General features: G+C 40.6%; 2 protein-coding genes across 3 annotated transcripts in view; one reads left to right on the top strand and one right to left on the bottom strand.

Moving 5' to 3' along the window:
- Positions 1–953: 953 nt before the first annotated feature.
- SRP19 (signal recognition particle 19) lies at positions 954–7,916 on the top strand. 2 transcript variants are annotated; one of them, XM_030869886.3, is made up of 5 exons: positions 954–1,076; positions 1,735–1,810; positions 4,118–4,189; positions 4,284–4,395; positions 6,842–7,916. In XM_030869886.3, the coding sequence occupies exons 1-5, from the start codon at positions 1,036–1,038 to the stop codon at positions 6,973–6,975; spliced, it is 435 nt and encodes a 144-aa protein (XP_030725746.1). In that variant the 5' UTR covers positions 954–1,035; the 3' UTR covers positions 6,976–7,916. The 2 variants fall into 2 exon arrangements, with proteins under 2 accessions (XP_030725746.1, XP_030725747.1); XM_030869887.2 differs by lacking the exon at positions 1,735–1,810 and having other exon boundaries at positions 968–1,076.
- Positions 7,917–14,070: 6,154 nt separating this feature from the next.
- Positions 14,071–20,224, bottom strand: part of REEP5 (receptor accessory protein 5) — a 43,396-nt gene continuing 37,242 nt past the window's right edge. Inside the window, exon 5 of the mRNA XM_030869888.3 lies at positions 14,071–16,474. Within this exon, the coding sequence (XP_030725748.1) occupies positions 16,425–16,474 (50 nt within the window). The 3' untranslated portion in view covers positions 14,071–16,424. The remainder of the gene's footprint in view (positions 16,475–20,224) is intronic.

Raw genomic sequence — 20,224 nt, 5'->3', positions numbered from 1 at the left:
ATTCTCAGACTTCTGTAGAAACTGGTTTGGTTTGGTCATTGCATGAAGCTGTTTTTACAGGAATCTTGTGCACTTTATAAAAAAGTAAGACATTTATATACATCAGCACCAAACTAATCCACCAAACTAAGACACTAGTACAAGGAAGATTGAGAGACAGGAACTGAGGGGATGGAGAAAAATCAGGGGCTTCCAGTCAGACCAGCTGGGTATTTATGCTCAGCCATCACCAGCGTTGAATGGCGAAAATTACCCAGCCTCGCGGACACCCAAGCCTTTGGGCAGATTTTTGTTTTGTTTATTTTGTTTTTTCAGTTTTAGAAGAAAATACCTATTTTACCTTGTCCGGTTTTCTGAATAAACGGCCGCTACGAAAATAGGAATAAAGTTGTGTTTAAAGAATGGGATACTGCAACAGTGCTTTGCAATTAACCTAAGGTATGTAAAACTACAGTGAATTTTATGGTAAAGGTTTTGAAAAGTGTATAGTCAAACTTCTAACATTATACAGCACACTGAAATACAGTGCCAAGTAATTTTGCTAGTTCCATTTTTGCCAAGTTGAAAGCGACCTGCAGGGCCCAGGAGCGGTTAAAGATTAAACATAAAGGGTATTTTCTTGCCTACTCTAACAACTTGCTCGGAACTCACAGATCACCCGCGGTGTGGAGCCCTACTCTAAGGACGAGAGAGGTTAGCAGCATCCAAACGCAATGTGAAATTGGCCAAGAAAGCGCGTGAACGCTTAAGCCAATTTTAGTGACAGGGGAAGCGCCCCAAAGGCTGGTTTTGGCGAGATCTTGAGAAGCGAAGGAATTACTAACGTTCGTGGACCCTCTCGCGAGAGGTTTCGACGCCACGTCAGAAACTAGAGACCCTGACGCCGAGCGACAGGTGCTGGAACAAACCGACGGTGAAAAACGGCGGACGCAAAAGTGCTTCGGTGGGCAGGACTTCCGCCGGAAATGGGGTGGATCTCCGAGCGGAATTCAGGCTGGGTTTTTCTTGCAAGTTCGGCCTGGGGGCTGGGTGAAGATGGCTTGCGCCGCTGCGCGGTCCCCGGCCGACCAGGACAGGTGAGTCCGGAGAGAGGAAGGGGCTTGCGGCGAGCCCGCGGGTGTTGCGCAGACTTCCCCAGCCCTGAGGAAGGCTCGCCGTGGGAGCTCAGCCCCAGCGCCGGGCTCCGGGCCTGTCCTCCGGCGCCCGTTCCTCCCTGAGGCCGGCTGCGCCAGGGCTGTTCGCAGGTCCCTAGATCCCAACTTTACCTAGCTCAGTGTTTACCTTTACCTGTACGTGAGACCGAGGACTTTGGGTGCTACGTGGACATGACGTTAAGTAATCACAGTGTGAAAAATCTGTTCTTTCAGTTGTTGGTGCGTTCGGAAAGGCTCGTTTGAGTTCTTTCAAGCCTTTAATACCTCAGACTTGTAGTTTCTATATAAGAGAGCAGGCCCCGCCATCAGAAGCTTTTGACAGGCACCTGTATCTAACTGAACAGTTACGGCGTTGCTTCCTTCTTCCCTCCCTCCCTCCCTCTAGCAAGTGATTTTTTTTCCATCTAAGTTAAAGTTCGCTTTTTAAGTAGAGGGGAGGCAATTTAAAGAAAAAAAGTTAAGCACATAATAGTATAGGTGTACCGGCCATCCTGATGATGATGATGATGATGAAAGAAAGAATGAATGAACTTTTGGAAATATTTCTCGAGTGATACCAGCTGGGCTTTTCCTGTGGCAGGTTCATTTGTATCTATCCTGCTTATTTAAATAACAAGAAGACCATAGCGGAGGGGCGGCGAATCCCCATAAGTAAGGTAAGCGGGCTGATACGTCTGTCTTTGAGGGCCTGGGGAGGTTGTATTGTCAGGGCCACAAAGGCTTCTTTTACTTTACTGCATTGTTTGGGGCATGAGGAGAACGGCAGCCAACAATTGGGGTGCTTTCATTAATAATGGTGATGCAGGAGGGCACTGATTCATAACTGAAAGAATTTTTTAAGTGGTTCTTCATGAGCCTGTGTTTGAAAGAAGTTGGGGGTGGAGTGTTGTAGGGTTTGCACGTTTTTGTTTTTTTAAACTTAAGGTTATGACACTCTTTCCCTTAATAAAGGAAACCAAAATTCTGGCATTGTACAATATGATATACAGAATGCAGCTGTGTTTTTAAACAAGACTTGCAGAAAATTCACATATGTTGAGTTTTACAGTTTTATGTCCATTATCATCGTCATCGTCTTCTTTTTGAGAGGGGTAAAGTTACTTTAAAATTAATACTTCTTAAAAGTACGTGTTTATAGTTTTAAAAGAGATGATTTCTGCCTTGTGCTGTTTCAGTAGGAAAACCCGAGTTCTTAGTTGGCCTGGTGGCTTAAGTTTAGAAAGTGCCTAGTGCCAAGTGAAGGGGGTCTTTGTAGCTTTTCATTTTCAAAATTAATGTTATATTCTATTTTTTTAAGATTAATTTACATTTTGTAATCTGATGATGGATTTAAGGAACTTGGCCTGAAGCAGTACGTTATTTTTGTGTTATTTAATATCTCTCATTCTACTGCTTAAATGTGTAGAGGAAAGTCTGCTTTGCTGCTACAGGGTAAAAGAGAAGACGCCAAAGCACTGATTCAGAATAATGCCTAACATCAAGCCACATTGACAGAGGCCTCTGGAAGCAAGATCTCAAGATAATTTGGAGAATGATTGAATTGTTTTTAGTTTTATTGATTTATAGCATACATACGGAAACATACGTAAATCTTACGTGTTTATTTTGATTAAATTTCATAAAATGAGTACGCATGGATAACCAAGCACCCAGATTTTAAAAAGAACACGTTACCAGCACTCAGGAAGATTCCTTTATGTCCCTTCCCAGTCTCTGTTCCTTCCATATACACTCACTACAAAGGATGACCCCTGCCCTGACTTCCGATACCATAGATTACTGTTGCTTGTTTCTTATTTTATTTCAGTGGCATTACACACTATGTACTTTCATGTCTGTCTGATTTCAATGAATATGAAGCTTATGAGGTTTCAGCTTACAAGTGCTTATACCCTGCATTTGTGAGTGTAGTTTGTTGAATTTCATTGCTCTGTTGTAGGGTTTCCCGACAGCAGCACCACCAGCGTTTTGAGCCAGATGATTCATGGTTGCAGAGGCTGTGCTGTGCTGTGTGGGGTTTAGCGGCATCCTTGGCTTCTACCCATCAGAAGCCAGTGCCCTACCCCACCCTAGTTGTGATGATCAAAAATGTCTCCTAGCATTGCTGAATGTCAGGGGGCAAAATTACCTTGCTGAAAGCCACTGCTCTGTAGTACTGCATTGTGTGTATATACCACGGTCCAGCCTACTATTGATGGATAGTTGGGTTGTTTCTAGTTTGGGGCTATTAAAAATAGTGCTACTGTGAACATTCTTGAGATTGTCTATTTTGTATTTTTCCTCGATAACATACCTATAGCAGTGGAATTGCATGGCCATAAAAAATGCATATATTTAACTTCAGTAGATACTGCCAAACAGTTTTCTAAAGTGGTTGCATCTGTATTATGTAGACTTCTTGAAAAAAGCCCCTTGTGGCAAAGACAGCTCCTAGCATATATTTATTTAATAGACAGATGTGTCCATCAAAGTGTACCAATAATGACTACAGAATTCTGAGGGCTTCTGGAGGAGCCAGAAAGGGTACTTGGTGATCAGGACAAACACTGCTCCTCATTAAGCAATGGAATCTCCATTAGCCATACTAAGCTTTGTCTATGCTGAATATAAGGTTGTTATACCTTATAATTTGCTGAGTATGGACACTAAAGAGTAAATACAGACAGAAAGAAAGAAAGGAGGGAGGGAGGAAATGGTTGCATCTGTAATAGTTGTTTAACCGGTATTAACCCTGTGAAGTTTATGTTCTTTTGGAAGGGAGGTGGATACACAAGTATGAATCAGTGTGAGTCCCAGGAATTTAAAAATTACAATCGAAACAACTGTACCTAAAAAAAAAAAAAAAAAGGAAACCTAGGATTTTGGTATGTGTTTTGATCAGATATTTGAAATGATTTATACAACAATGTAGCAATATCCACTTAAAGCTGAGCTATTTAGTGTTTTTGTTTTTAACTTTTCAGGCTGTTGAAAATCCTACAGCTACAGAGATTCAGGATGTATGCTCAGCAGTTGGACTTAATGTATTTCTTGAGGTATGATATGGTTCTGTGTTCACTATTTTCCATACTCATCTCATTGACATAATAACTTTCTTAAAGCCTGTTTTTATTTATTTCTTTATGTTAGAAAAATAAAATGTACTCTAGAGAATGGAATCGTGATCTTCAGTACAGGGGCAGGGTCCGGGTCCAGCTCAAACAGGAAGATGGCAGCCTCTGTCTTGTACAGTTCCCGTCACGTAAGTTTTTTTTAATGAATGAATTAAGTTTGGGATAGGTTACTCCTCTACACTGTCAAAAATGTTCTAAAACTGACCTTTTGACAGGTCAAAAACGTAATTTGCATTCTATAGATTAATTTAGAAAAAGGGCTGCTGCTGATGCAGAGAGGTAAACAGTGCTTTTAACTTCTTTTAAGTTAAGGACCTTTGAGAATGTGATGAAACCTACTAATCATTTCTCCAAAAAAAACACATTGTTGCGTGAACATTTTATAATCCTCTGGAAGTCCCATCATTGTTCCCAGGTTAAGAATGTGAAATTATTAAATGGTCACACATTACTGCTATTTCAGATCCTAGAGACCCTTGAGGTCTGCTATTCATTTCTGTCAGTAAATTTAAAAAGCCATATTGAGGGCTTCCCTGGTGGCGCAGTGCTTAAGAATCCGCCTGCCAATGCAGGGGACATGGGTTCAAGCCCTGGTCTGGGAAGATCCCACATGCCGTGGAGCAGCTAAGCCCGTGCGCCACAACTACTGAGCCTGTGCTCTGGAGCCCGCGAGCTACAACTGCTGAGCCCACATCCCACAACTACTGAAGCCCGTGCGCCTAGAGCCCGCGCTCCGCAACAAGAGAAGCCACCGCAGTGAGAAGCCCATGCACTGCAACAAAGAGTAGACCTCGCTAACCGCAACTAGAGAAAGCCCATGCGCAGCAACTAAGACCCAACGCTGCCAAAAAATATATAAATAAATAAATTTATTAAATAAAAAAATAAAAACCCATATTGAGGGAATTCCCTGGCGGTCCAGTGGTTAGGACTCTGTGCTCTCACTGCCAGGGGCCCAGGGTTCAATCCCCAGTCAGGGAACTAAGATCACACAAGCTGCACAGGGTGGCCAAAATAAATAAATAAATAATTTTAAAAATTAAAAATAAAAAGCCATATTGAGCGAAAAACGCAAGAGATATGCATAGTGTGGTGCCACTTAGGTATACATTTAAATACAAAATATTACTGTTTATTGATTGATGTATATGCAGTATTGTTTATTGACATATATATAAACACTTTTGAAATGGACTAGAAGAAAACACCAAGTCTTAAGGTAGTAGTTAACCTAATGGCGAGTAGGGAGTGAGGAGTGTGGTCGGGGTGTGATGGTCAGAGTAGATTGTAGCATTAGCTCTAGTGTTTTATTTCTTAAAAAACAATGAGAACCAAACAAAACAAACTTCAGTATTCCAATATATTAACTCGGTGTATTGGGAAGATGAGTATTTATTTACATGTAATTCTTTACTTTTCTGAATTTTTTATTTGTAAAAAATATGTTCTAGGTTTTTTAAATGGAGCTGTTAATTTTTTTCTTGACACAGTAACCCCAAAGTGACAACTGAATTGTTTTTAATTGAATTAAAATAACTGGTTATTATTCTAACATAATTATTTGGTTATTAATATCTACCAAAACCTGTCAGGATTGGTAGATATTTCTAGAAACTTAAGGGTCTGACTCGGGAATGACAGGTGGTATATTCAGTGTATTTTTTCTTTTCTTTGGCATCTTCCTACACTACTTCTTACAAGTCAAAAGACCAAAAAAAACAAAAACAAAAACCATCAACCTTTTGCTTTGACTAGTTAATAACATAGAAGTAAAAACTACAGTTGAAAAGATGTTGCTTCCTGTTTCCAGTAAGAAAACAGTAAGAAAGTAAAAAACAGAGCTGAGCGGCTGATGTGTTGAAAGCAGCCACTGGAGCTGGAGGAGGTGGTTGGTGCCCAGAGCAGGGGGCACGTGGGCATAAATCATTTGGGCGTGTGAGTGACATATTTTGTAGCTTAATGACATGGGCGTTTGCTGTAAGATTGAGAGGGCCTGTGCTTCCTAGCTTAAGTTACAGTGATATCCTGACTCTGTTTTCAGCTTGTTATGTTTAGATATATTTTCCTTTGATCTTCAAGTCAATTCCTAGGACCAAGATCAAATTTTTTATTTCAAATAAAGTGTTCTAAATTTTTATTTTGTTCATTTAAATATTTCAGCATTGTTCTTAATACATTTTCTCCAGGAAAGGTCCCCACTTGAGAAAATCAGTGTCTTCATAGTCATTTGATTTTTTCTTTTTCTTTTTTTTTTGGTACGCGGGCCTCTCACTGCTGTGGCCTCTCCCGTCGCGGAGCATAGGCTCCGGACACGCAGGCTCAGCGGCCATGGCTCACGGGCCCAGCCGCTCCGCAGCATGTGGAATCTTCCCGGACCGAGGCATGAACCCATGTCCCCTGCATCAGCAGGGGGACTCCCAACCACTGCGCCACCAGGGAAGCCCTGATTTTTTCTTTTTAAATTCTTATTTTCTTGATGTGGTGATGATTTCTTAAACTTCATGATTTTCAAGTTAACGACCTTTTATGTCTTATTTCTCAGATTATACACTAAGCCTAACTTCTTGTTCCTAGGTAAGTCAGTAATGTTGTATGCTGCAGAAATGATACCTAAACTGAAAACAAGGACACAAAAAACCGGAGGTGGTGACCAGAGTCTTCAGCAAGGAGAGGGAAGTAAAAAAGGGAAAGGAAAGAAGAAGAAGTGACCTGGTATGAGAATCAAGGATGTGGTACTACTGTAAGAGACATGAATGGAGGTTTCTCATTTGTATCTGAGAGAAACAGAAACTTTCTGTTTGCATCATTTAACTGAACTATGAACATTTGTGCCTCCCAGCTTCAGCATCAGAGTTGACAATGAAATAAATTTACATCAGAAATATGCATCCAGCTCTTAGGAAGTATAAAAGAAATTTTTTCTTTTTGCCTTTTAATGCAGTTTTTGTGAAAGTAAGAATCATTTTTTTTAAATGGACAGTGGACTCTACCATAAGTTACTTGAAATCCTATATCTGTTTGTCCTCTGTGTAAACATGTTTCAGATAAATGAGTTTAATAAGATTTGAAGTACACATTTTGTTCCTCTTTTAAGTTAATGAAATAAATTTCAAACTGACTTTTGTAGCTTTTGCTTACAAATTAGTTAATGCCAGCAGAGGCGATAAAGAGAATAAAATGGGGAGTGGAAGCGTAGTGTGAGCCTAAAACCAGAAGAAAGTGCTTAAATCCTTTTGGAGGTCTATGAACAGGCAGTCTGTAGATCATATTCTTTTTTTTCTTTTTACTTGGAGTATAGTTGCTTTACACTACTGTGTCAGTTTCTGCTGTACAGCAAAGTGAATCAGCCATACATATACATATATCCCCTCTTTTTTAGATTTCCTTCCCATTTAGGTCTCCACAGAGCACCAAGTAGAGTTCCCTGTGCTATACAGTAGGATCTCATTAGTTATCTGTTTTACACATAGTAGTGTATATATGTCAGTCCCAATCTCCCAGTTCATCCCACGCCCCCTTCCCTCGTGGTATCCCTATGTTTGATCTCTATGTCTGTGTCTTTCTTTCTGCTTTGCATATAAGATCATCTGTACCATTTTTCTAGATTCCACATATATGCATTAATATATATTTGTTTTTCTCTTTCTGACTTCACTCTGTAGATCATATTCTTCTACTCAATTATTGTAATTGAATTGTTTAATCAATTACTAGTTTGTTGGCATGTGGAAAGTCCTGGAGTTTAAGCTTTAGATTTGCTTATTGTGTAGACTTAAGAATATTATTTTACTTGGAGTTCTAAAATTACCTATGCTTTAGCACCTTGACATAAACATTTTTTCAAGAAACTAAAGTGGATTGGTGATTCTAACTTTATTCCAAAGCACTGTTCTAAAAGTGGTGATTTTGTGTAAAATTTAAGAGACTCCTTATCCAGCCATATGTTTTTGTCTACTGATCATCTCTTGGGGAACTGCCTTCCCTGACTCCATATGCTTCTGGAAGGGCAGTTAATTACAGGGCTGCATCCTGACCACAGGATATGACCCAAGCCAGGCCAATGGATTATTTCTCACAAATATTAAATCTGGAGTAGAAACACAAGTACAAATGGTGATGGGAATTGTTTACAAATTTGAGCTATCCTGATTCCTGTCTTCCTGAGGCCTGGTATAGCTCTTCTGTGAATCTTATGAGCCCCTTTATGTCCTCCTTTAAATCCCCATTTCTTTAAGTTTTTATTGCTTGAGATCAAACAATTCCAAGTGATTACAGAATAAACGAAGCCAGACTTTCAGAACTTTAAAAGGGGTTACACATCCAGGCTGTATGAGATGATCCATTGGTATGCAGGAAGAAGTATTAGAATTGTTACTTAGGTTTTTTTCTCTCTAATGACTTCTGTTATTAATATGTTTTATAGTGAACATAATAGTACAGCAGTTTATATATCAGACTTACAAATAAATACAGGGTTGCAAAACATGATTCAGAGAAGCCCTCTTTGGGGAAGTGTATCACTTAGGAATGTGTTTGGCTGTGTAACAGAAAACGATGAGGGACTTAAGCAGGAATTAAATTTTTTCAAATAACGTGAAACCCAAAGGTTATTATAGGTGTTGGTTCGGTTGCTCAGTGATGCCCTCATACCTTTCTACTCCGCTATCCATGGCATGTTTCTAACATCCTTACAGTTGTTGCAAGCTTGTAAAAGGGATGATACCAGACCTGACATTGTATCAGAGTTCCACATCTGTCCCCCGTTAAAAGGAAAGCCAGAGATTTCTCAAAATCCCTCCTGGCCAACTTTCACTTAAGTTTCATTGTCAAGAACTCTGGCACAAAGTGAAATACAGCCTTTCAGTCCTGATAGTAGAGGCAGCCAAGGAAGTGAATAGTTGAGAGTGGATACTGGGGCGGTCAACTTAAAAGATTTGTTACAGAAAGATCACTAGAATCTAAAATTCTTTTACTTATGGGACAATAGGATTGTCAGAAAAGGTTTCACAACTATTGCTGTAACATATTGCTGTTTCTTCATCTTGCTGCAATCAGTGAATAATTAACTTTGCTTCTTTCCCAGTCAAGTGAAAAATAGACTCTTTTCTAATGAGCAAAATTGAGCATTTATTCATATGTTGAAATGTCATTTGTATTTATTTCAGTGAATTATGTTCACATCCTTTGCCCTTTTTTTTAAGGACTTTATTGTTATCAATATTGTACATAATTTAAAGAGCCAGCCAGTTTTAATAGTTTCGATTTTAGGCATTAACTTCCATCTGTAGAGGAGGATGATTTCGTTTTCCTTCCTTTACCCGCAACACATGCATGCATCTTTCCCATCTTCCCTCCTACCACTGTATTTTATAATTTTAATCACTATTCAGAGTTTACATTATTATCCTATACTCCATTCATAGCTGAACCATGTAGTACCTTTGCTGTTCAAAATTACAGTCAGGGATCCAGCAGCACTGGGCTCCCCCTGGGAGTTTGTGAAAAATGCAGAATCTCTGGCCCAAGCCCAGAATTTGAATGCATTTAGGAAGATCCCCAGCTGATCTCCAGAAACACTCTTGAGTATGCTGTGGTTATTTTTTATTTCTTTGGGGCTAATTTTTTTCTTTTATTTGCTCAGTTTTCTGAATATTTGTCACTAACTCAGCCATAAACTATCAGTTGTCAAAACAACCTTACAAATAGTTTGTTCACATCAGATAGTTTATTTTTTTTGTTTTTTTTAATTTATTTTTATTTTTGGCTGCGTTGGGTCTTCATTGCTGTGTGCGGGCTTTCTCTAGTTGCTGCGAGCAGGGGATACTCTTCGTTGCGGTAAGCAGGCTTCTCATTGCAGTGGCTTCTCTTGTTGTGGATCATGGGTTCTAGGTGCGCGGGCTCAGTAGTTGTGGCACGCAGGCTCAGCAGTTGTGGCTCATGGGCTCTAGAGCGCAGGCTCAGTAGTTGTGGCGCATGGGCTTAGCTGCTCCGTGGCATGTGGGATCTTCCCAGACCAGGGCTCGAACCCGTGTCCCCTGCATTGGCAGGCGGATTCTTAACCACTGCACCACCAGGGAAGCCCAAGTAGTTCATTAATTTCATCTTTTTAAAGAAGTCTCTTCTGGAGCCTTTCACCTGGCTCTAATCTCTACTAGTTACCCTTTCCACCCAGTGCACAGCTTCACTCAGGTCTCTCTTCACCATCATTCAGAGTATGACTCGCTTCACTACTTTGCTGTTTTTGGATATCCTGTATTTCTGCATGTTATGTATTCTTTCTTGAGTTACTTCTTCGTTTTGTGTAGCCCATCTTCAGGATCTTCCTGGGAAAAATGTAAGGGAGGTAAATGTTCTTAGACCTTGCATATCTGAAAGTGTCATCATTCTACCCTCACACTGTTTGGCTGGGTATAGAACTAGAATTGGAAATCATTTCATTTCAGAAGTCTAAGGGCATTGCTTCATGGTCTTCTGTTGTAGCCATTCTAGTTCATGATCTGTCGTGACTCACATTTTTCTTACTGAAACTCAGATCTCAGTATTCTTAAATATCACTTTTGCTTTGTGTGGGTCTCCTTTTGTCTATTGTACTGGGTACCTAATGGGCCCTTTCAATATGGAGACTTGTGTTCAGTTCTGGGAGATTTTCTTGAAAATTTCATTGATTTTTCTCCCCTTTCTGATCTTGGAATTGCTTTTTTAAAAAATTAGACCAACAGCTTTATTGAAAGATGAGAACAGAGCCCCTCTTCCCCTGGGGCCCTGGTGGCATCAGCCTCAGGCTCTGAGCATCTAGGCATCCTATAGCCGGAGAGCTGATCTTGGAATTCCTTATTTAAATATTGGACCTGCTGGGCAAGTCCTAAAATTTTCTTATCTTTTTTTATTTCCATTTCTTTGTCTTTATGTTCTAGTTCCTAGAATTTCTCAGCTTTATCTTCCAATCCTTCTATTGAACTTTTCATTTTTCTTGTTATTTTCAACTTCTGTAAGCTCTTTTGTCACCTAAATGTTTCCTTTTTCTAGCATTCTATTCTTATTTCATGGATGTAATTTCTTCTTTCTTAGAGGGTATGGTTTATATCCTTTTACTTCCAAGTCACTTTTTTTTTTAATTGTTTTTATTTAGATTCCTGTCATGTTTAAGTGGCTTTCCTTAATTTTTTTTTTAAGAGTGAAAGACCAAAAAAGTTGATTGGAAGTTCTGAGCATATAAGAAGGGCTTGCAGACTGTGAGTTTCACTAAAGGGATATCTGGCTGAGACATTTTGGGGGAAACTTCCAAGATCAGAGGTGTTTTCTCTTAGGCTGATGTGCTTCCCCAGAGAGAAGTCTAAGAAGCTTCCAGGAGGATAAAGATCTGGGAGCCTAGTGGGAGAAGGCAGGGTGGGGCTAATGGGTTTCAGCATTTAGTCGCTCAATCCTGTTTTTAATACAACTTCCCTCCCTTAACTCTGCCTGTGTCCCCTACTCCAAAGATCCTCTTACTATCTCCAGAGGATAAACCTCCAGTCTTTACTTGGATATGAATAGTTCTTCCCTAAACCCTTTTTTTTTTTTTTTTTAGTTTCCTCCCAACATTAAGATGCTCTTTACAGTTGTTTTGACATTGAGGGTAACTATAATGAAATTTCTGTACCCAAAGAGAGACTAGGTGGGGTAGGCAGAATGGGCCGCTCTCCCTACCACTGGCTGCCCCCGCAGAAAAAAAACAAAAACAATAAAAACAAAACCACCTGTGAGTATGTTACTTTACATGACAAAAGGCTTTGCATATGAGATTAAGGATCTTGAGCTGCAGAGAGTATCCTGGATTATCCAGGTGAGCCCAATGTAAATCACAAAGGTGCTTATAAAAGGGAAGCAGAGGTCAGAGTACCAAGTAGCCACAAACCGAGGAATGCAGGCAGCATGTAGAAGCTGAAAGCAGCAAGGACATGGATTCTCCCCTACAGTCTCCAGATGAAATGCAGCCCTGCCAACCTCTTGGATGTCTAACCTTCAGAACTGTAAGCTAATACATCTGTGTTGTTTTAAGCCACTGAATTTGTTGTAATATGTTACAGCAACAATAGGAAACTAACACACCAGGTGAACTCATGAGCTAAGACAAACTCTCCAGACCTTGGGATTCTCGACCTTACTAGTAGTCTCTACCAGTAGTTCTTGTTGGCGAAAAATTTAATCAGTTGATCTAAGAAGGAATGGGAAAATTTTATTCAAGCCAAATTTGAGGATTGAGCATCCTCAAACCCGGGAAGAGCATCTCAGAAAGCTCTGAGAATTGTTCTGCCCATTAGAAGTCAAGACACAGTTTATATTTGGTTTTTTTTAAGACAGGGCTGTATGTTAAATGATGTGTTTGTACTTGACAGTTTTCATAATCCAGATCTAAGCGCCATCGTGGTGGGTTATGTGAACCTTTATAAGCTCAGGAAGGCCTGTTATCTTTCAAGGAGTTGTCTTGTTGATGCTAGGAGAATGTTGCTATTTATGGTTGAGCAGGTATTCCTGCTAATGGGGGAGCTTTGGTCAATGCATAATGTGGGTACACAGTGCACACTGGGGGGAGAGGGGAGACCAAAGGACAGAGAAGAATTTTTATGTTTAAATTTTTCTTGTCTTGCCATAAATACGAACCTTATTTCACATTCTCAACCCTGGCTGCATGTTTGAATCACCTGAAGAGTTTTAAAATACTGGCACCTGGGTGTATAGTAGGTTAATGTTAGAATTTCTGGCAGTGGAGGCAGATACCAGTATTTTTTGAAAGCTGCTCAGATGATTGTAATGCACAGCCCAGGCCTGAAAACCTCTGTATACTAAGTGTAAAGAGAGCATTAATCTAACCCAGTGGTTTTGTGTCAAATTGTGATTCCTGGATCATTAGCATCACCTCGGATCTTGTTGGAAATGCAGATTTTTCAGCCCTGCCACAGGCTTCCTGAATCAGGAACTTTGGGGATGAGGCCAGCAATCTGTTTTACCAATTCCCGATCCCGCAACCCCCACCAAGAAATCCTGATGCACACAAGTTTGAGAACCACTAATTTGACCAAATAACCTCTTTATTTCTCTTAGTTCTCTGAGGTGTGTGTTTACAAAGATACTTTATAAGCTAATATTGTAGTAAGCAGCCAGAAAAACTTTTAAATAAGGTCATTCTCAAATATATTTACTTTCTCCTGCTGTATTATATAGAACTGTAATATTTGATGGCTAAGGATGTGAATTGTATCTATTACTCTAAACACCATGATTCTAGACATACAGACATGTAATAAGCAAATGCAGGAGATGAAGCTGACCAAAGTACGCCCTCCAGAAGTAGGTATTTTTAATAAAATCCCAAGTTCTTTTCTTGGTCTCTTAAAGTACAGAGTGATTTGGAGGCACATATGTGTTTACTACATCAAAATATACTTACATGCAAATAATAACACCAACTAGTAGTTGTATGCGACTGTGTGTAATACATTATGCCAGTAGAAAGCAGTACAGCTGACAACTATCACAGTCAACTATCCAGTGATAACTTTGCAAACAAACGGCTCTCCAGAGCTGCAGTTTTGCAACTGGATATTCAATTAACCACAGATCGTGTAGTACTGTAGTATGTATTTACTGAAAAAAATCCATATGTAAATGGACCCGTGCAGTTCAAACCTGTGTTATTTCAAAGGTCAAGAGTAGTTTAGGTTTCCTCTCCATCTCATGCTAATTATTGGTAGAAACTTTTTTTGGTTGGTATGTTTTTAGGGAAAGTCTTTTAAGCCCCATCAGATAAAATGAACTAAAACAGCTCAATGAGATAACGGAATTTTATTTATATCCATTTTCATTTACTGTATCACATCTTCAGGATAGTTGGTAACTTATTTAAAGGCTATGCTCATGTTCTTCAGGCTGTAGGCAGAAGACTCCCCAGAGTAGCAGTAATTGTCAATCAGAAGCTCTTAAGTAGGAGAAGAATTGTCGTAGGAATTCTTTGCCTTTACATATCCCCGAAATAGTGTTCATGTATAAACAAATGCTTGTCTTATAGCTAGACACAGGCTCGATTAGTTTTTCAAATACTCTAGCCATGGCAATATCTTATTTGGGAAAACGAAACAGACAGAATTGCTCAACTCATAAGTTCTCCTGTCATTAATATGTACACATTGACTGCCAAAAACAGTAACTAAAATTTCTTACAGAATGCACTGCAGGATAAAGCTATAGGGATAAAAAATATTGCATTCAGAATTTTCTTAGTATAGTAGTTTTAAAACTGATACTAGCCTGTAAAGTAGTTATGAGCAATAGTAACTTGTATGCTCCACCTTGCCTGATACTTTGTATACTAAAAGTTACATATTTTGTATACTAACAATCTGATTATATATTCTGATTAGCTAGAAGTTGCTAATTTTCATTCTTCTGTCACCAAGAAAAGCATAGTTTATTTATGGGGAAAGGGATTTAAATACTCCTAGAGGTACTTTTTAAAATCTTTAATCTAAGGCTTGATTTTCTTCCAATAACAAGTAATTCTGTTTGCTTTCCAAAAGTTTTTTAAGGTATGGTTAATAAGATGCCTTATCATCACATTCCCCCCCCAAAAAATATTATTATAATAATGGGTGTGATATTATCCATATTATTATAATATTAGGGTGATATTATCCCCTATTTTTGATATCTTTGATATTTCATGAGAAATGATTTCATGAGACATCATGATTTTACCTAATTGTTATCTAAAAGGGAACTAATCATCTTTATTTGCTTTAAGAAATATTTTACAGGCCTGGATATTTAATGTTAGTTTTGTTATGCTCTTGTTTTGGTCAGGTTAGTCTAATTCAGAAGCATCCTAGCAGTATGGTTGGTGCAAAGCTCAGATTCTGTAGTACAGACAAGTTGTCAAGGTCCCTATAAGCTATGTGGCTAATCAAGCTAGTGACATTAATTTTAACTTTGTGTTCTGTACTTAAACTATGAGGTTGTGTGCAGTTTATCAAAGTAAAGCATAAAGATGAAGGCGTGTAAATGGACTACAAATGATTCTGATTTGTAAACTAGGGAAGCATCTGGTGTTTGACCTCTAAAGGCCAGGGAAAGAAGGTGAAGGCCGTTTGTCTTAACCACTGCCAGCTGGATTATGGGTTATATCATACTTCCTTTCTTCTCCGAGAATTGCTCTTAGAGCCTGGTGTCATCATTAGCATGTAGTTGCTAATGATAAAAACAAGAATGTACATGTAATCAGAAGTGGGCAAGCCTCTGGAGGTTCCTTAACTGCTTTTAAAAAGACTGGAAAAGAAACAAGACTAAACCAACATATTATTCAGCTATGAAGGTGAAACCAGGGATGGTTTCCACTATAGCATCTTAAAAACAGACAGATTGAAAGCTTATCAGCCAATTTTTAAAAAGCTACAAGACAATATTAGTAGTTCTGCAGAACTGGGAGCTGTGATGTGTGTGTGTACCTTTCCCCATTTATCACTCAACTGACTGCTTTACAAAGCTGTTTTTGTATTCAGCTGCTACAATGTTAGGAAAACCACCAGGCCAGCCTCCAGTTCAGCCTCATTTATCACTTAACTGTTCACTCGAAACATTACTCATGTGTATTAATTTTCTAAAGTATTATTCAGATCACACCAGCACAGTGGAACCTTCAGCCTTTGGCAGGAGCTCCCCATGAGCATTACGCACAGACAGTAACATTTCCCTATGCGTGTGTATGCACAAATACATTAAAAACATTTAATACAAAATTGTACATTACATGAAGTAGACCGTTATAGAGTATCCTAAAAGTACAGAGAAAATGCATGCAGAGAGAGCCCACTGAAGTACAAAGCCTGTAGGATATATAATTTTAAGTTTATTTTTCCTGCAGGATGGTGACATGTGTCTTTTCCTACCCAGAGGCAAAATGTACTTTCCAAAAACTTGGACACTGCCCATTGCATTAAATTTAAATGTTCCCTGTGTATACAGACAGTAAAAGTAAGCAAAAAAACTTACACATTCCTTTTTTTAATATATCAAAAATGTTTCCAAGGCAACATTATTAAAATGATTATACCACAGTTCCTAATATAACATCAAGCTCTAAAAGGAAGGTACAGAGAGGGCAGAAAGGTTTCATCCAGTCAGTGATTTAGGTGCTCTTCTTTTCCTCACCCAGTAAATTCACAGCAGCTTTCTTGGCTGTTAGGAGGAAAGAAAATTGCATCAGAGCTATTTGCAATGCGGTTCTGTGCCTAATGTAGCTACTAGATTAACAACTTGGATGACTCATGCTCAGATGAGAACATACCGAGGTTTGTGGGCAGGGCTAGGAGAGTTTCCCGGAAATGGACAAGAGACCTCTTCAAGGGCAAATCCTGAGTACTTGAGCAGAGTTACTGAAGATCGTCTGGCCTAGCCCCCTTGTAGTGACTGTCACCTAAGCCATTGCCCTCTGTCCTCCTTTAAGTATCACAAGAAGTAGAGATTCCTTGAGCGTATAGTGTCCCCTGCACATTCAAGAAATTCTCCTTTGTGCCTGAGTGCTCACCTGTACAATTTCACTATGTCTCAGTCTGATGACAACAGGGTCGGCTGTCTATGCCTTGGTGACAAAAATCAGAGAAAACCATCATTCCCCGAATCAAGAAATGACGGAATACTTATATGCATGTTTATGTTTTATCGTTGTGCCACCATTTCCTTGTATGATGGGAAGAGTTTGCTTATGATGGGAAGAGTTTGCTGTAAGTGTTCAAGTTCATGGCACGAAGCTACATTCATCAGGAAAATATTCTTATATCTGTGGGAGATTAAGCCCCACCTACCCTGCCTAATTACCAAGTGGCTTGAAATGTGCCGTAAGAGTGAGTGTGATATGCGTGATGGGGCAGGGGGGCGTGTTCTGGAAGCCTCCAGGCCTCCTGAGATTCCACAAACTGCAGCTGTTCTTGATGGAGCCCCAAGGGGAATGCCAGCCAAGGAGGCCCTCCTTGTTCACCAGCTGCCTGACAGCTGCTCTCCCTTCACTCAATTAAAATTGCTGAACAAAGTTTACACAGAAACCGCAGCTTCTCTCTTAACTAGCCTTTTGCAAAAATGTCCTTTTTGGAGAATCCAGAAACTGGGAGAAAAGTCTAAAATGTGTCAGCACCTAAATTCCTCTTAACTTATTTTCATTCTCACACCTGTGTTTAGGAATGTATCAAAGTAAAATCGGATTTCAGAGTACTGAGATCTGAGAGAACCAAAGACTAAGAAATGTGGGCAAATTAGACAGAAATGACATCACCAGAGGTTGCTGGTTAGGCTAAGAGCAAGGAGGAACAGTTAAGAAATCTCTTAAAAAGGAACTGGCGATCCCAAAGCGGGAGGATGTGAGGAAACTAAAAAACGTTCTGAAGGAGACTGGAGCCATGTGCCCAGGAGCGGGCGTCGGGAGAGAACGGCCTGTTGGGGGGGTGGGGGGAGAGCACACCACTGCGGGGACACACAGCTGCCGGGGGACCGTCTGGGGGATCTTCCTTCCTCAGGGGCCAGGTCACCTCTTGTCTCCCACTTTCTCATTATTGTAGAACTTTTTTTTTTTAATTCTCTAATTCTATGCCCATTCTCCACTTTTTAAAACCCTTACTGTGCCCTCTGGAATTTAAGTCCCATCATTAGCGAGATCTCCTCTATCCTCATCCATCTCTCTGAATGTTTCCTTCACCTTGTTCCTTTTACAGAAACGTGGCTGTCCCCTAAGGACACTGCTTTCTCAAGTTTCGGCTGTTTTTTCCTTCCATGACCCTGGTACTACTGGGTCTGGAGGTCCAGAAAGCGTCCTTTGTTCTTCAGGGCCATGTTCAGAATCTCATGTCATCAAATTATCTTTCCCACTAGCCCTTCTTTTTCCAGTCCACTGACCCTTGGGCTGTGCTGCCTCATTTCTTTAAGATTTTAACTCCAAACTTAATATCACTCTCTAGCACTACTCTTACTTTATCAGTAATTACGATATTCTTCCAGCATCCTGGCCTCTTGGTTCCTCCCCTCCAAAAACCTTGACGTTCCACCCTACCTGCTCCAGCCTACCTCACGTCCTCACTGTCACAACCAGTAATGGCTGCCTCTCTCCGGTCTCAGCGCTGAGCGTCCCACTCCACCATCACCTCCTACCTTTGCAGCCCGCTCCCTCTATTTTCCTGACTCCGAGTTCTTCTTCCCCCACCACCTGGTTGTATAAGCCATCGATTCTATCACCCCTTTCACTGTTCCTCACTTCCCTTTTGTCCTCACTTCCCTCCTCCGCCATCAAACATGAACCACTCATTAGGTCCCCCTTCAGAGCTCCCACTTAACCAAGTCAACCCGGATGCAGCTCTCCATCTATCCCACAGCTGCACCCACACAGCTGGAAATGTGGCTGGAAAAGAAGACACAAGCAGACTACGCGGCCTCACTGTAAGTCCAGGAACACAAACCTCCCGTGAGCCTCTAATGCCCCCTGGCGATCACACGACACTGTCCTAGTCCATCCACTCGCCCCTGTCTTAGAGCGGCCAGCACATTACAGTCACACGCACTGGTCACCGTGTCACCTCTGGCTGTGTGTTGCGTAAAGCTACAATGGCAGGGTTGAGTAGATGCCACAGAGACCTGACGGCCGGCAAAAGCTGAAGTATTTATTATCTGACCCGTTACGGAAAAAGCTTGCTGACCCTCGTCCTAAGTAACTATTTCATACCATCTCCCCTTTCTATCACCTCCTTCCCCACCCTCTCTCAGTTGACCTTCTTAGTTTACTGAGGAATTTGATGTGATGAGAAAATCACTTCTGTAAGCTCTCACCATCACATACGCTCAGCTACCAGCATCTTCACCCATCAACACTGATTCCCCTCCTATGATTCTAAACTGTTCCTGCTCCTACGACCGATCCCTCTATTTGTACTCTAGACCCTGTCCCCTCTGGTCTATTCCAGGACAGAGCTCCAGCAATTCACCTCCTCACTCCTATCATTTTTTTGCTCTCTACTGGATCATTCCTATTAATTTTCAAACCTACTTTGTTTCTTCTACCTTAAGAAAAAGAAAAAAACATCCTCAGGACCCTAGTACCTTCCTCCAGTTACAGCCCCATTCTTCTACTCCTCTCTGCGGGAAACTTCTGAAAAGACTAATCTATGTTCTCTCATGCCCTTCCTCCCATAAAATCCATTCTGATCAGGATTTTGCTCTCACCACCCCACAAACTCTGTTTTGTCAAGACGACTAGTGCCTTCCTCACTGCTAAATCCAAGAGTCAGTTTTCGGCCTTTAGCCTCCTTGACCCGTCTGTACCGTGTGACCACAGACCCCTCCCTCCTCTTTGAAACAGTGTCTTCACTTGGCCCCAAGGATACCACAATCTCGAGTTTTCTTGCTTGCTCAACTGGCCAGTCCTTATCAGTCTGCTTTTTTGGTTGCTTCTCATTTCTTCGATCTCAAATATTGGTGCCACAGGGCCCAGGCCTCAGACTTCCTCTTTTCTAACTACACTCACTCCCTTGTGATCTCATCCAGTCTCATGCTTATTATACTGTCCATATGTGGGTAACCCCCCTCCCCCAAATTTCTATCCCTAGCCCTATCCTGTCTCCTGAACTCTCAACATCCATATCCACCTGGCTGTGCTGACTTCTACATGTACCCAGTAGACACAAAGTTATGTCCAGAACTAAATTCCTTATTTTCCCCTCTACACCTGTTAACACCCAGTCTTCCCCAGCTCAGTGGCAATTCTATCCTCCCATGTGTTCAGGCTAAAAAAACTTGGCCTCGTCCTTGACTCCTCTCTCATACTCCATGCCTGATCCATAAGCAAATCCTACTGGTTCTAACTCCAAAATATAGCAAGGATCTGACTTCTTACCTCCTACTGCTACCACTACAAACAAGCCACCACCACCACCTTCAGCCAGATCACCG

The sequence above is a fragment of the Globicephala melas genome, chromosome 3 (assembly GCF_963455315.2).
Source record: "Globicephala melas chromosome 3, mGloMel1.2, whole genome shotgun sequence".
In the NCBI taxonomy this organism is placed as follows: domain Eukaryota; kingdom Metazoa; phylum Chordata; class Mammalia; order Artiodactyla; family Delphinidae; genus Globicephala; species Globicephala melas.
Note: the sequence above shows the minus strand (reverse complement) of the source record. Positions and strands in the feature narration are given on the sequence as shown.

Excerpts from the sequence above, each read along its gene's own strand:
- SRP19 (XM_030869886.3), top strand. The coding sequence starts at position 1,036 with ATGGCTTGCGCCGCTGCGCGGTCCCCGGCCGACCAGGACAG. Across the intron at positions 1,077-1,734 it reads TCCCCGGCCGACCAGGACAG|GTTCATTTGTATCTATCCTG; the intron begins GTGAGTCCGGAG and ends TTCCTGTGGCAG. Across the intron at positions 4,396-6,841 it reads TCTTGTACAGTTCCCGTCAC|GTAAGTCAGTAATGTTGTAT; the intron begins GTAAGTTTTTTT and ends TCTTGTTCCTAG.